The 14,943-nt window shown below is 38.4% G+C and overlaps 1 protein-coding gene across 3 annotated transcripts in view; it reads left to right on the forward strand.

Annotated features, from left to right (window-relative positions):
• Positions 1-14,943, forward strand: part of RBKS (ribokinase) — an 87,466-nt gene that overhangs the window by 46,522 nt on the left and 26,001 nt on the right. For all 3 annotated transcript variants that reach the window (XM_081264503.1, XM_081264502.1, XM_081264504.1), the window contains 2 exons: positions 1,478-1,569; positions 7,774-7,962. In XM_081264503.1, coding sequence (XP_081120629.1) covers positions 1,478-1,569; positions 7,774-7,962 — 281 coding nt within the window. The remainder of the gene's footprint in view (positions 1-1,477; positions 1,570-7,773; positions 7,963-14,943) is intronic.

Here is a 14,943-nt window from a genome sequence, read left to right on the forward strand (position 1 = left end):
TTTTTTAATGATTGAAAATTGCTAAGTGAATAGATCCTAATGTTCTCACTGTTAGAAAAAATGTGTGTGAGATGATGGATATGTTAATTAACCTGATATAAACACTTAACAATATATACATAAATAAAAACATCAAATTGTACACCAAAATACACACAATGTACATTTCTTAAATACACCTTAATAAAGCTGATAAGAAAAAGAAAAAAAGAAATCCTGCACTTGAGCAAGCTCTCCCTGATGCTGATAGGCAGCCAGGTTTCCAAGCCACTGTTCTGGAGATAATCTTGGAGAACCGCAACTAGTGGAATTTACTCTACCCATCTATAGACAGATGAGACTACTTCACATCTAAGTCAGTGGACCTGGGTTGAGGAAAAGAAGACCAGCCAGTACAGTTTAGTGTACTGCAGGATATATTTGGGAGGCATATAAAATACACGTGTACCTGAGTTGTGGCAAAGAAGGTTCTTCATGCAAATAAAATTTCTGAAGACTTTAAAATAATTTAAAATTTTACACCAAAGGCTATTTCAAGATATGGTGAATTGAGCTTGGAGGCATGTATTGCTTAGAGTTGAGTTCTGGCCTACAGAAGCTATTTTAGAGAGGACCAAACCCTGAACTTAAAGTCAGAGGACCCTGGTAGGGGCCCTGCCAGATGACATCCCAGGGAGGGCCTTCCACACAGGATCTCGTCTCTCAGCCTTGTTTTCCTCCTGTAAAAAATGCACTTCTCTGTCACTGTGATAGCAGTGACCTTCTCCTTTGCCCACTATAGTTATCTCCACCCATCCTTCTCGAGTCACCTCCTAGTCTGAGCCAGCACTCCGCCTCTGACTTAATTTCTCTTCCTTTCTCAATCTTTTTTTTTAACATTCCCAGATTGCTCACAAAAGCCAAAAGGGTAAGCTTGTGTGTGTGTCTGTGTGATGTAACATATTTGGGAAGCACACATGGGTATATAAAATATACATATGTACCTGAGTTTCCTCATACTACTCAATTCAGGAAAATTTTGAACTCTTCATTGTTTCTTTTCTGTGATCTCTTTTTTCTTTCCTAGAAAATGGATTTATGAACTAGCCTTGCAACTAAGCACTTACAGGAACCCACAAAAATCTTCACCCACCTGTTCAGACTCATTCACAACCTTTCATGCCACAACATCTTTATTCCTCTTTAATGTTTTCCCTGCCCTTACCTTAACTCTGTGATCACCTTGGCTGTAAATATTGATGCTTGCCCTTGAAGCTGAAATGTAAAGTAAAAAAGTAGAGGAAATGGAAATAAGAAGGCACTGGTGCTCAACTATCATGGAGACTGAGATTTCAGACTTCTCCACATCTGTACTAAATGGATATTTAATCGGATGAATGCAAACATGATTGCAATCAGGGATTTGTCCTACCAAATGTCTGTAAATGCACCATGTTAAAAATGATAACCATCGAACCTCTTTCCCATTCCTTTGTAGTGAAAACATTGTTCAATCCAGCTCCTGCCATTGCTGACCTGGATCCGCAGTTCTACAGCCTCTCGGATGTGTTCTGCTGCAATGAAAGCGAGGTAAGGATGAACTGGGGTGGCCATTCTTTGAGAAACTGGAAGACTTGCATGTAAGGGGATAAAGCAGAGGCAGGATGAACTACGTCGATTGGATCACACGTGTCTTAGACATAATGAACACAGATTTTTCAGTTTGCTGGGGTGTGAAGAAAAAGAAATCAGTACGTTCTGGGGGTTGGGGGAATTCTTTGAGTCACCTCCTTAATGTGGTACTTATCAAACCCATTAGTTAGTCCCCTTCCTGCCCTCACACTCTGGTGTTTTGTTTTCTAATTATTTCATATTCTGTGAACTAATTAGCATTAGAGTTGCCAGGTTGAGCAAATAAAAATACAGATGCCCAGATAAATTTGAATTTCAGATAGTCAGTGAATAATATACCAAACATACTTTCACTATAAAATTATTGGTTGTTTATCTGAAATTCAGATTTAGCTGAGCTTCCTGTGTTTTATCTAATGACCCTAGTTAGTATACAACTCCTGGCGTGACTGCTGCTTTCTGTGGTGAGACCCCGTGACAGCACTGGTGGACAGACAAAGGTTCTTCATGATGCTGCAGCAAAGTCCTTGGGGGCCACTGCATGAGGGCGGCAGCCTCTGAGTCCATCTGAGGGTCATAATGTACACATCTGCACAAAATCTCTCCCAGTATGTTGATATGAGGGTATTGTCAGTATTTTTAGGAAGAAAATTCAGTATTTCTTTCTTTTTATAGGTTAGACAGCATTAGACCAGAGTTCTCTCCCATGATTGGGATGCAGGACCTGCAAACACATTGGCAAATGCGACATGCGCATAGAAAACATCATTAATGAACTGTAAGGTCATTTGCCATTTAGTTCAAAGGCTGAATGAAAGTCTCTAGATTTCTTGACCTGCTTTTTTGATAATTTCATCTTTTAGAACATAGAGGACACAGAAAAGAAGACTGCTACATGGAAATTAATTTAACAAACCACAATAGGTTATGCAATATTTTCGAGCAACCAACATAGCGAGGCATTGGACTAAGAAAAAGGAATTGTGGGAGAGAGTGACCATTTCGCAATAAGAGGTTACATTACCCTCAACTGCCAAACTGGCTCAGATTTCCCTGCTAGATAATTACACAGCACTCTAGGTATTCTTTAAACACTCATCACAGCCTAAATTTATTTATTCAGTCCTCCTATCTTCTCCATTAAATTACAAGTTCCATAAGGACAGGGCACCTGTCTTATTCACTTGTATCCCCGGTAGCCATCCCTATGTGTATATGTTATCAATTGCTGAGTAATAAATTACCCCCCAAATGAATTGGCTTATAACAATAATTATCCTCATTTGTAGTCTCCATGTATCAGGAATTCAGACAGAACACAGTATGGTTTATCTCTGCTCCATAATGTTTGGGCCCTCCATGGGAGACTCAAAGGCTGAGGGATGGAATTATCTGAAGTCTTTTTCATGCATATGCTTGACAGTTTGGTGCTGGCTGTTAGCTGGGGGCATAATAGGGCTGTGGGCCACTTATACATGGCCTTTCCTTGTGTCCTGGGATTCCTCACAATATGGTAGCTGTTTTCCCAGATCCCAGCATCGAGAAAGAGAGAGTGCAACAGACAGAAGTCATGTTGGCCTTTTACTTAGCATCATTCTGTCCCATTGTGTTGGTTGAAGAAGGAAGGTTCACCCTGGTACCCCATCTCTCAACAGAAGACTGCATTGTCATAGTGTAAAAAGTGCATGCACAACATTCATATGGTTATCTTTGGAAAATAACATCTGCTACATTGTACCTTACAAAGTTGGCACCTAGTAAATGCTTATTAAATGCATGAACACTGGTCTTTAAGAAAATTAGTTTCAAAAATTCTATCAAAAAAAAGAAAAACTTTAAAAGTTTTAATGTTCTTATAGATTGATTCAAATAATTCTCACTAATAATGTACATTCATGCCTAAGATATTGCCTCTGTTTCAAACCCAAATCATTGATATATAAGTATTTTTTTTTAAATGGGGCTAGAGTTGTGGCTCGGTGGTAGTGAACCTGCCTAGCATGTGTGAGGCACTGGGTTCAATCCTCAACACCACATTAAAAAATAAATAAATAAAGTTATTATGTCCATCTACAATAAAAATATTTTTTAAAAAAAGGAAAAAGAAGAAACAATGAGCTGGGCACAGTGGGACACTTGTAATCCCAGCAACTCTGGAGACTGAGGCAGGAGGATTGCAAGTTAGAGGCCAGCCTGGCCAACTTAGCAAGACCCTGTTTCAAAATAAATTAAAAAGGCTAGATATAGCTCAGTGGTAGAGTACTACTAGATTTAATCCCAGCACCACACACACAAAAACAATAAAAAGATAGAAGCTTCAAAATAAAATTAAATAACTCTACAGATCAAATTATAACAGCTTCACAGAGCATTCAGCCCTTGGTGTGCTGTACAGGAAGCCGGGAAACTGGGAGAGTGATGGGCATCTTACATCCTTAGGTAACCGGCACTAAAAGTGGACCACATGGGGAGACGAGTGGTGCCCAGAGCCGGAAATCACGCGTGCTGGCCTGGCTGGCCTGTGAACAATAAGAGGTGGAAGAAGATGCTACCCCTTCCACAAGGCTACAATATTTAAGGCTCCCACCAGAGGAGGGACAGAGACACTGCCTCTGAGGAGGAGGGAAACCAACAATGACTTAAGAGTTTTCATTGTCAGTGTCCCAATCACTGCAAAGCAGGAACTCTTTATGACCAGTATATTACCTTGCTCTGGTTTTGAGATCCGTGGACGCCTGATAAATAGAACCCTAAAACCTCTAGAAAGGTAGAGATCGGCCAGGTGGGAGGTGAACTATGAAGACTCTCCTTCTGACAGCAAGGAGAGTGAGCCTGCGCACAAAGCAGCAGACACACCAGCAACCAGCAGAGTCGGCAGTCTAAAGAGGAAATTCAAATAATAAAACAATGCAAGGAAAGACTGTAAAGTAAACATGATTAACGTTTGTTGAAGAAGAAATTGTGAAAGAAAAACAGAATCAAAGCAATAATATGTAAATATGAGAAACAACTCATTAGACATCTTGAAAACAAGAGTGATCACTGAAAAAAATTTTACATCATTCATGAAAAAATAAACATTAGAGCACTTGCCTGGCACGTGTGAGGCACTGGGTTCGAACCTCAGCACCAAATAAAAACAAATAAATAAAGTATTATGTCCATCTACAACTAAAAATTATTCAAATAAATAAGTAAATAAACAAACATTAGGACTGGGTTATGTAGCTCAGTCATAGGGCGCTTATCTAGTATATTTGAGGCCCTGGGTTCAATCATCAGAACTGCAATAAATAAATAAACACATTGGAATAAGGAAGTAGTGAATTGGAAGATTCTTAATCCATTCACTTAGAGATAGAAAATTCAGTTCACCAAGAAAGCAGGGCAGAAAGAAAAATATTTTGAATATTAAAGAGAGATGGAGGTTTGAGGGGCCCCATTACATCTAATTGGAGTAAAAGGAGAACTGTGGGAACTCAAGAAAAGCAATACTGGAGGAAAATCTGCAAGGTGCTTTCTAAAACTGAGAAAAGACACAAGTCCTCAGGTCAAAAGTGTATAAAAGTGCCATGGAGGGCTGGGGCTGTAGCTCAGTGGTAGGGCGCTAGCCTGGCATGTGTGAGGCACTGGGTTCGATCCTCAGCATCACAGAAAAATAAAAGTATTGTGTCCACCTACAACAAAAAAAATACATATTAAAAAAAAGTGCCATGTAAAATAAACAAATCTGATTCTCTACTTAGGTACATTTTAATGGAACTGCATAAAACTGGGAATAAAAACAAAAATATTTTTAAATGATAAGAGAGAAAAAAAGATTAAATGTAAATGGCAAGAATAATCATCACCAACACAAGAGAAAAAAAATTTGTTAAACAATATTATGTGAGAGATATTTAATTTCTTTAAAGAAAACTGTCTTGGGCTGGGAATGTAGCTTGGTAGTAGACTGCTTGCTAGCATGTGTAAGGCCCTGGGTTCAATCCCTAATAATAATAATAATAATAATAATAATAATAATAATAATAATGTATCTGAATCAAATAAAATGTTAAAATTTGTTAAAGTCTATGATAGGTAAATGGATGCTGGTTGCATTATTTCCTATGTTAAAAGATTTTTTTTCACTAAACAATAATTTTTGGTTTTTTAAAATTTTTTTTAGTTGTAGATGGACAAATTGCCTTTATTTAGTTTATTTAGTTTTTTTAATGTGGTGCTGGGGATCAAACCCAGTGCCTCACTCATGCTAGGCAAATGCTCTACCACTGAACCACAACCCCAGCCCTAAACAGTAGTTTTTAAAAGGTTTCTAGAAGGCCAGGAGTAGAGGTGCCTGCCTATAACCCCAACTACTTGGGAGATAGACAGGAGGATCACAAGTTGAATATGTGCCTGGGCAACTTAGCAACAGCCTCTCTCAAAACAAAAAATGAAAAGGAATAGGGATATAGCTCAAGGGTAGAGTGTCTCTGGATTTAATTCCCAGTATTGCAAAAATAAAATTTAAATTAAAAAAAAAGTTTTAAAGACACAAGTTGGTATTTCTGAAAAGAGACCATCCAACTCAATAGACGTAAGTGATTCCAGTAAGGAAGACCAATGCAAAATTTATTTTTTAAAAAAAAAAGTATCAGAAGCTGGGCACAGTGGCACACATCTATAATCCCAGCTACTCAGGAGGCTGAGGCAGGAGGATCACAAATTCAAGGCCAACTGGGAAACTTAGTGAGACCCTGTATCAAAATAAAACAAAGGGCCGGTCATGTAGCTCAGTGGTAGAGTACTTGCATGTAAACCCTGGATTTGGGATGGGGTTGTGGCTCAACAGTAGCACTATCACCTAGCACATGCAAGGTGCTGGGTTCGATCCTCAACACCACATAAAAATAAATAAATAAATAAAATGAAGGTATTGTGGTGTCTGACTATAACTAAAAAAATAAATAAATAAATAAATAAATAAAAGACCCATGGTTTGGTCCCCAGTAGTGGGGAGAAAGAAAGACCTCAAAGTATAACCAACCCAGACTAAAAAGGTCTACACAAAAGATGGTAAGAGGGGGGTCCATGGTCAAGTTGGTGAAGCATGTGCTAACCTGTGCTACTGGGAAAATGCAAACTCAGGATGAGCAGACACTTGTGGAATGATTTATAGATGACAAAAAGCATTGATTTGGGCATGAGCAAACACAAAGAAGACAAAGAAGACAGATCCATTCTCCGGAAGAGGTAGTGTATGGTTAAATTGTAATAGCAAAAACAGAGAATTTATCTACTTTCTGAGTCAAAAAGTACCATGTAATTCCTCTAGTGGTTTTTAAACTGACTATCTCAGAACCAGAGAAATTCCTTGGAGATACTGGATAGTGACCCAGGGAAGGTCACAGAGTCAGTGAATGCTAGGGCTTCTGCCATCAGTGCCTCTCTTCTCTGCCTTCAGCAGCTCCAGTATAAACAACTGAGCAAAAAAAGTGAGTCGTCTGCAGCCAGGGAAGGCTAGTAACCAGTTAACTAGTAACTGAGAAAGGCACCATGGCCCAGGAGACACCTGGAAGAATCATATCCTTAGATGCTTTTATATATATATATATATATGTACAATTTCATCCTACATCATTGGCAATGACTCTTTTTTCTTTTCTTTCTTTTTCCCATCTTTCCTTCTTCTATTTGTAGAATTCCTTTTGTTCTCTTTTTCATAAAAATTATTCCATGAGCAGAAAAGCTGAAAGAGTAATAGAGTGAACACTCCACCTACACAGGTACTAACATTTTGCTGTTTACTTCTCCCTCCCCAGGATATATTTGGGTTTTGTTTTTATTAAAAAGTAACTAAAAACAAGAATTGTGTTTTCATTGAGAGTAAGTTCAGTATGCATCTCCTACAGGGAGCCACAATACCACTATCATGCTTAAAAAAATTCTCAATAATTCTATACTGTCATGTAATATCTGAGCCACATTCATATTTCCCTGATTATCCCAAGAATGTCTTTTAGCTAGTTTTGGTTGTCATTGTTATTGTTCTCTCTTGTTTATTTTCCTACACTGGTATCCATCAAGGTTCCCATTGCATTTGTGTTAAGAAAAGCAAATCTGGAAGTGGATCTGAGTTACTCATTCTCACCACTGTTTCTTCTCCTTTGTGTGTTCCAGGCTGAGACTTTAACAGGCCTCATGGTGGGCAACCCAGAGGAGGCTGGGAAGGCTGCAACGGTACTCCTGGCAAGGGGCTGCAAGGTCGTAATCATCACCTTGGGGGACAAAGGATGTGTGTTGCTGTCCCAGACAGAACCTGTCCCAAAGCACATTCCCACAGAAAAGGTCAAGGCTGTGGATACCACGGTAGGTCTTAAACTTTAAGAATCATTTTGGGCACTTGAAAATCTTCGTTTATTTAATAACTAAGATATTATACCTGAATTTTTTGATAATGGGATATATGCTCAGGAAGTGATGTGGTAGAAGAGAAGAACAACCAAGCAGGAGAACTGTATCTTAACCCCTCTCTAACTCACTGGAACTTTATACAAGTCACTAAAAGTCTCTGTGCCTCAGTCTCCTTATCCATAAAATCAGAATATCAGTAAAATTATACCTGTATTGCCTATTTTCATTTATTCAATTAATAAATGTTTATTGCATATCTACCACATGCCAGTCATATGCTAGGTGCTCAGCATTAGTAAAGAACAGGTGAATTCTGTCCTGAAGCTTGGACTCTGGACAGTACACAAATAGCTGTATCTTATAAGTAAGTATAATCCTACATCATTGGCAATGACTGGATAGTGCCTGGAGAATGAGAAAGCAGGGCTGGAGCCCCTCACCCCTACTTTAATCATAGGCCTTAGGTGTTCAAAGACGGTCTGTGGAATCCACCCAGACATTTTTTGTGTAAGACACTGTGGAGGGACAAGTGTGCTGAGTGGAAAAGTCATGGCTACAAAGTAGGAATGAAACCAGTTAGAACAAAGATGTGTGGTTCCCCTATAGCTACGGAAATAAGAATTGTCTAGTATTAAAATTTAAAAGAGCTGACTTGGAAAAGTAAGTAAATTTAGGGAGAAGAAACTAGAGTGGAGGAAAAAGAAAAATGTTAGGGTTTTTATTTGTAAGGAAGTTATATGTGATAATTTATAAAATATGTTCTGAGTTGTTTTTATTGCTGAGACACAACTTTAAAATGTGGATCATTTACCCCCCCCCAAAAAAAAAGCCTGGGGAATCAGATGATGTATTAGAAATAAATACATTTAGAAAAATATAAGTACAAGAAATCAATATGAAATTAATGTCCCAGTTGTCTCAAAACATGAGTTTGGGAGGTTGATACTCAGAAGTGGCTCAGCCTCTCCTTACAATGTCTGTGTAAGTCATTACCCCTTTTGGTTGTAAGCAGCAGAAGCACAATCCAAATACAGGATTTTATTTGCGCACACTGTTGGAAAGTTTGAAGACTCAGCAGGGTATGGAGACTTTTTCATGTGCTGTCCCTGTAGTTCTGCTTTCTTTGTAGTGGCCCTTGAGCTCAGGCAGGTCCTCTCCCAATATGATCCATGGCAGCTCTATGCTGACATCATGTTCCACACCATGGTATCAAATACCCATCCCTGGTATCAAATAAAAATCAAAGAACTCTTATCCGAGGATGGGGAAGTAGATGCTGGTCAGACCAAAGCAATTCATACCTGCCACAATCATACGCAGCACTGCTTGGGCATGGGACTTTGTTAGGGAGTAACTAGACTTGGCAATATTCAAATTCAAATTAATAGTAATAATCCTCAGAGTAATTTCATGTGGAAAGTTTGGATTTCATAGATCTTGACTGATTTATAGCTTTGAGGATATTAAATGCATCAATGAGCACTAAGAGGGTTTACAAATTATGATAATACTCTTTGTGCCCTTTCTTTTGGATTCTTAGCACAAGCGGTTACTTTTTAGGTTTCAGGGAATTGAATATATTTAAAAATATATTTATATTTGGAAAGTCCACATCCGCTTCAGGATAAATGCCCTTTGTTTTCTGTGGAAGCAACCTGATGTAGGGGCTCTAAGGCCCAGAAGACTGGTGTTCCAGCCCTGTTCCTTCTGAACTCTTATTCTCATGCTTTGGCAAGTCCAGTCACTTCTCTGGGCCTGGAATGTCTCTCACCTCTAAAGTGAACCCATCTTGTAAATACTGTAACCCAGAAGGTCAGGGGGGGAAGAAGTAATGTCTAAGTTTTTTGTTGTTGTTGTTATTTTTTTTCTGGCTCTAGGTCTTTGTTCTGGCTAGTTATCTTCATTCATTCCTTCAACAAATACTAATGAGCTTTGGCTACATGTTTCCCCCAAAAAGAAAGAAATAGAACGTCCAATGTGTTTGAATATATAGAGAGTGATTTTTAGTCTTCTTGCAGAATTTGAAAATGAATTTGTAATTGGTATGTAGAAATTTGAGGAAATAGAAAACATGAGGCAGATTTTTCCTCCTAGGTCATCTGAAATCTAAGGGGGAAAAAGTATGATTAAGTAAAGTAGAATCTTTGTACATCACATGGCTATAAATGCATAATCATAACAATGTAAATGCCAATTACTGATTTAACCAAAAATGAAGATTATAATCATACTGCAAAGAAGGAAGGATAAAATGAGTATGTGTTTTTGTGCACATAAAATAAATGCTCATCTTTTATAGTTGGAGATCAAGAGATAGTATCTAAAATGGATTTTAAAATAACAGTGGAAGCATAATACAAGAAATATAAGATAAATACCAGCAGAAACCACTGAAAGAATTTTAAGTATGTGCCTTGTGGAAATGGAAATGGAGAGGAATGGAGCGTCTATACTTGAGCCTTATCTTTTTAAACTATGTATAGGGGTGGCTTTGATTTTAAAACAAAAAAAAACACACAGTGGGGCTACTTCACACCCACTAGGAAAGCCAAAGTCAAAAACAGACAGTAACAAATGTTATGTAAGATTTGGAGAAATTCCATTTATATGAACTCTTATACAGTAGTGGTAGAAGTGTAAGATAATACAATCACTTTGGAAAACAGCCCAGAAGTACCTGGAAAAGTAAAATATAGAGAGTTATATGACCCAGCAGTTCTACTTCTTAGATATATACCCAAGAGAAATGAAAACATGTATTCACATAAAGACTTGTACACAAATATTCATAGTAGCATTATTCCAAATTAGAAACAATCCAGTGTTCATCCACACATGAATGGATAAACAAATTGTGATATAGCTATACAATGGAATATTACTGACAATTAAAAGGAATACCTAACACGTGTTGTGAAAAAAATAAACTTCCAAAGCATAATGCTAAGTGAAATCTGACACAAAGGTCACATATTATATGATTCCACTTATATGAAATTCCCCAAATAGGTAAAGCCCAGAGATGGGTGGTTTCTGGGCTAGAGGAGGGAATGGGGAGATACTGCTTAATGGGTAAGGGGTTTTACTCTGGAGTGATGGGAAGATTTTAAAACATATAGAAGTTGTACCACATTGTGAATGTGCCAGATGCCACTGTCTAAGTGGCTAAATTATTAGATAATAAGTTATTATCTTTAAAGGGATAAAGTACTAATTCATGCTATGGCATGGATGAATCTTGAAAACCTCACGATAAGTGGGGAAAACAGGCATAAGAGGCCACATACAGTATGATTCCATTTATATGAACTATCCAGAATAGGCAAATCCATAGAAAGAGAAAGTAAACTGAAGCTGGAGAGGTTGGGGGAGTGACTTATTAATGGGTAAGGGTTCCTTTCTGTGGTGATAAAAAATGCTCTGCAATTACTGTGATGGTTGAACAGTTCTCGTGGCATGCTAAAAACTCTCAAGTATACATGTTTAGAGAGAATGTTTTATGATATATGAATGATGTCTCAATTTAGAAAAAAATAAAGTCAAGTAATAATAAACAACCAGAAAGCTCCAGGCGCTCTGTTAATGAAAATATTCTCCTGATAGAGGGTCTTCCCCTCTTCCTGTGAATTGCTCTGCAGAACCTGCCAAATGGGCTCCCAGCTTCCTCCCCAGTGGAGCAGAGGTGACACTGACAGGAAACCCACGTGGTCACTTCCTGGCTCTAGAATCTCCCTCATCTTTTTCTGTGCTCTCCTGTCCCCCTGTCCAGCACTCTCCCTACTGCAGCTCCCGCAGGCTGCACACAGCTGTGTGCCTGCCCATGAACTTCATTAGGAGGCGCTGCAGTGGGTGGTGCACTCCCAGGGGGAGGGGTTTCCTTCCCAACAAATGGGCTCCTTCACTTTGCAGTCAGGAGAATATCACTTGCTGCAGTCAGTTTGTGACCTTCTCGCGTGTCTCCTCCTCCTCATCCCTTCTGAAGACGTCAGGGATGACACGGATGGAGAGAACATCATTAGTTCGTTGGCACATTGTCCACTCGAGACAGCCTGCCCCAGAAGAAGCTGTTCCCCATTTTACGTCAGTGCTGCTGCAGGCTGCTATATTCAGTTTTGCTTCACTGTTAATAGTTGAATATATCACTTCTATTTTTACATCTGTTTTTGCCGTTGTGCTACAGTGAGATGATGGCAGAAGCTGCAGATGTCCTCAGCTCATTTTGGAAGACATGACAGATGTATCTCCTTTCCCATTTCTATATGTTATCTGGATCTTAGCCTCAAAGTGACAGGGTGTTCATGTCCTCACTCTGTTCTTTCTAACCTAAAGGCTTTACTTTTTGTATTTGGGATTATACTGGATGTACATTCTGTATGCATTACCATACAGACTTAGGCATGGTAATAATATTTTAGGATTATCATGGTAGTATAATATAGTATTAGTTATATTACCCTATAAGCTCTGTAAAATTCATGATATATAAATTGCTTTTCTATATGTAAATGGCTAAGTCCTAGGATCTACAATAACACTGTCCTTTCAAGAATTCCACCCATATGCTAAATCTGCCTTCTCAAGTGTTGCTTGCTTTATAATAATGCACCATAATTCAGGATATATAAATAAGCTGAAAGTAAACAAAAGCTAGGAGCTTTGGGGATTCATCTTCCCTATTTATTTACCTGTCTTTCTATCCATTACATTTGAGTCCTGTAGTATTCGGAATTGCTGGTGAGGCTCTAGGAACATCAGCTGAGCTGCCTGGTTGCCTCCGAGGACTAGTCAGGGTTGAGAATTTGCTCTAGAGATTCCACCAGTAGGAAGTGGAGACAGTTTCTGTTGAAGTTGTGGGAAAGCACTTTATGAGATGATCACAGGTTGGCAGGTTACCTACAGATTTCCAAGTTGGTTCCTTTTTGGTGTATTCCCTGGAGTCTGGCCTTTGGCCATCTAGGCTGCTCTTAAGGGTAGATTCCCAAGGATGCACCTCTTAGTAACAATTAGTAACAATTTAGTCTGTGAAAGCCCAACATCTGAGGGGTCACTATTCCCATCATTTTTTTTCCCAGTACTGGGGGTTGAACCTAGTACTGGGCTTCATACATGCTAGGCAAGGGCTCAACCACTCAGCTACAGTACCAGGCCTTGTTTCATTTTTATTTTAAGACAGGGCCTCACTAAGTTTCCCATGCCACCTTGAATTTGTGATCCTCCTCCCTCAGCTTCTCAAATTGCTGGGATCACATGTGCCAACATGCCTGGCTCATTATTCCCATCTCAGTGTAACCTTTCTCCTACCCTGCACCCGTGCCACTAGTGCTAGTGGAAGGTCAAACTGGTATTGCCTCATGTAATAAGAACTGATAACCTTAAGTGATCTTAGGAGGTGTTTCCCAACCCAGGCAATTGGGGGCATTCCTGTCTGCTGGGAGGACTATTTAATTCTGTATTAAATAGTATTTAACTTTGAGTTCTCACATGGGCACTGTGTCTCCCCAGCAGACCACATTTCCTCCCTCTTACTTCCTTCTTTCTGATCAGCATGCACTTTCTTTGCATTTGTTATTAATTAATAGGGTTTTGAGGGCTGCTGGTGACTCAGAAGCCATTTTGTCTTTGTATAGAGCCTGTGCACATTTTTGTCCAGAAATTTGGCAAGATGTTTGGGTGTCCCTCACTGTTGATCACTGATACTTGGGAGGGAGAATAAAATGACATGGGTAAACAATGATAGAATCTTGGATGTGAATAGGTAACTACAAGTAGTAAGGCTAATTTTTAGCTGCCATATCAATTTTTTGTCAAAGAAGTAACTATTTTTACATTAGAATACTTACTCCATCGATACCACCTCACTCAAAGTTTCTTAATAAATCTGCATTTACAATTGTCATGAAAACCTTCACCATTTCCTTTACCACACTAATTGCTTTGTTGAAAATTTTTTTGCTTGTGCAATTAATGTATTCTTGTGTTCAAGGGAGGAAAGGAAACACATACACAAAAGGGATTAAAGAGGAAAGTCATATATGAATCCATTTCTGTTTACTATCCTAGATCTGGAGCCCCAGGTTTCTGTGCTACACAGGAGCTGAAAAAGACTATAGGGGGGAACACTAAGCAGGAAAGCCAGGAAATGGAACCATTGACATTAAGGGGTGTGGCCATTGATTTTTCTGAAGAGAAATGGAAATGCCTGGACCCTTCTCAGCAGACTTTATATGGAGATGTAATGTTAGAGATCTATAGAAACCTAGTCTTTATTGGTATGGCTTCTAATCAAAACCAAGAATTTTCAGAAGAGCAAGAAATAAAATACTTTTTGCAAAACTTGATAAAGAGAAGGTATGGAAACCAAGACAGTTAATACTTGGTTTTAAACAAGGAATATAAATTGAAAGAGAGGGAACTTCAGGAAATTTGTCTTAATGAAGAAAAAAAACATGAAAATTATTTATAGAGAAAATTATGGAATCATCAGGTTATATTATTACAAATATCTCAGAAGACTCACTGCTTAACTTATGCAAGTCACTTTTTGTTTGGTTAAAACTTTTAATTGCATTATCATAAGTGTAAAATTTTTACTACTCAGTATTTGTGTAAAACCACTTACAATACAGAATATTTTCAAATGCAAAAAACAGGTATCAAACTACATATACATGTGATGTTTACAGGGCATTATGAAACCGAATCTTAGATAGAAACACCTTCAGGGAAATAAAGATTCAACCAATTTGCTCATCTTTAGAAATATGATTAGAATAGAAATAGGCATTTTAATGAAAGAAATCAAAACAGTAATAAAGTGCTTATTAATCAAAAAAAAAGAGGAAAGTCATATAATCAGGTCCTATCTCTTAGATGTAATCATTGTTAACCTTTTGGTTTAAATCCTTCCTTTTTTTTTCTATGCACTCCCACTTGTCA

This window comes from Spermophilus citellus (assembly GCF_964194105.1).
Source record: "Spermophilus citellus genome assembly, chromosome: 13".
NCBI classification, from domain to species: Eukaryota; Metazoa; Chordata; class Mammalia; order Rodentia; family Sciuridae; genus Spermophilus; species Spermophilus citellus.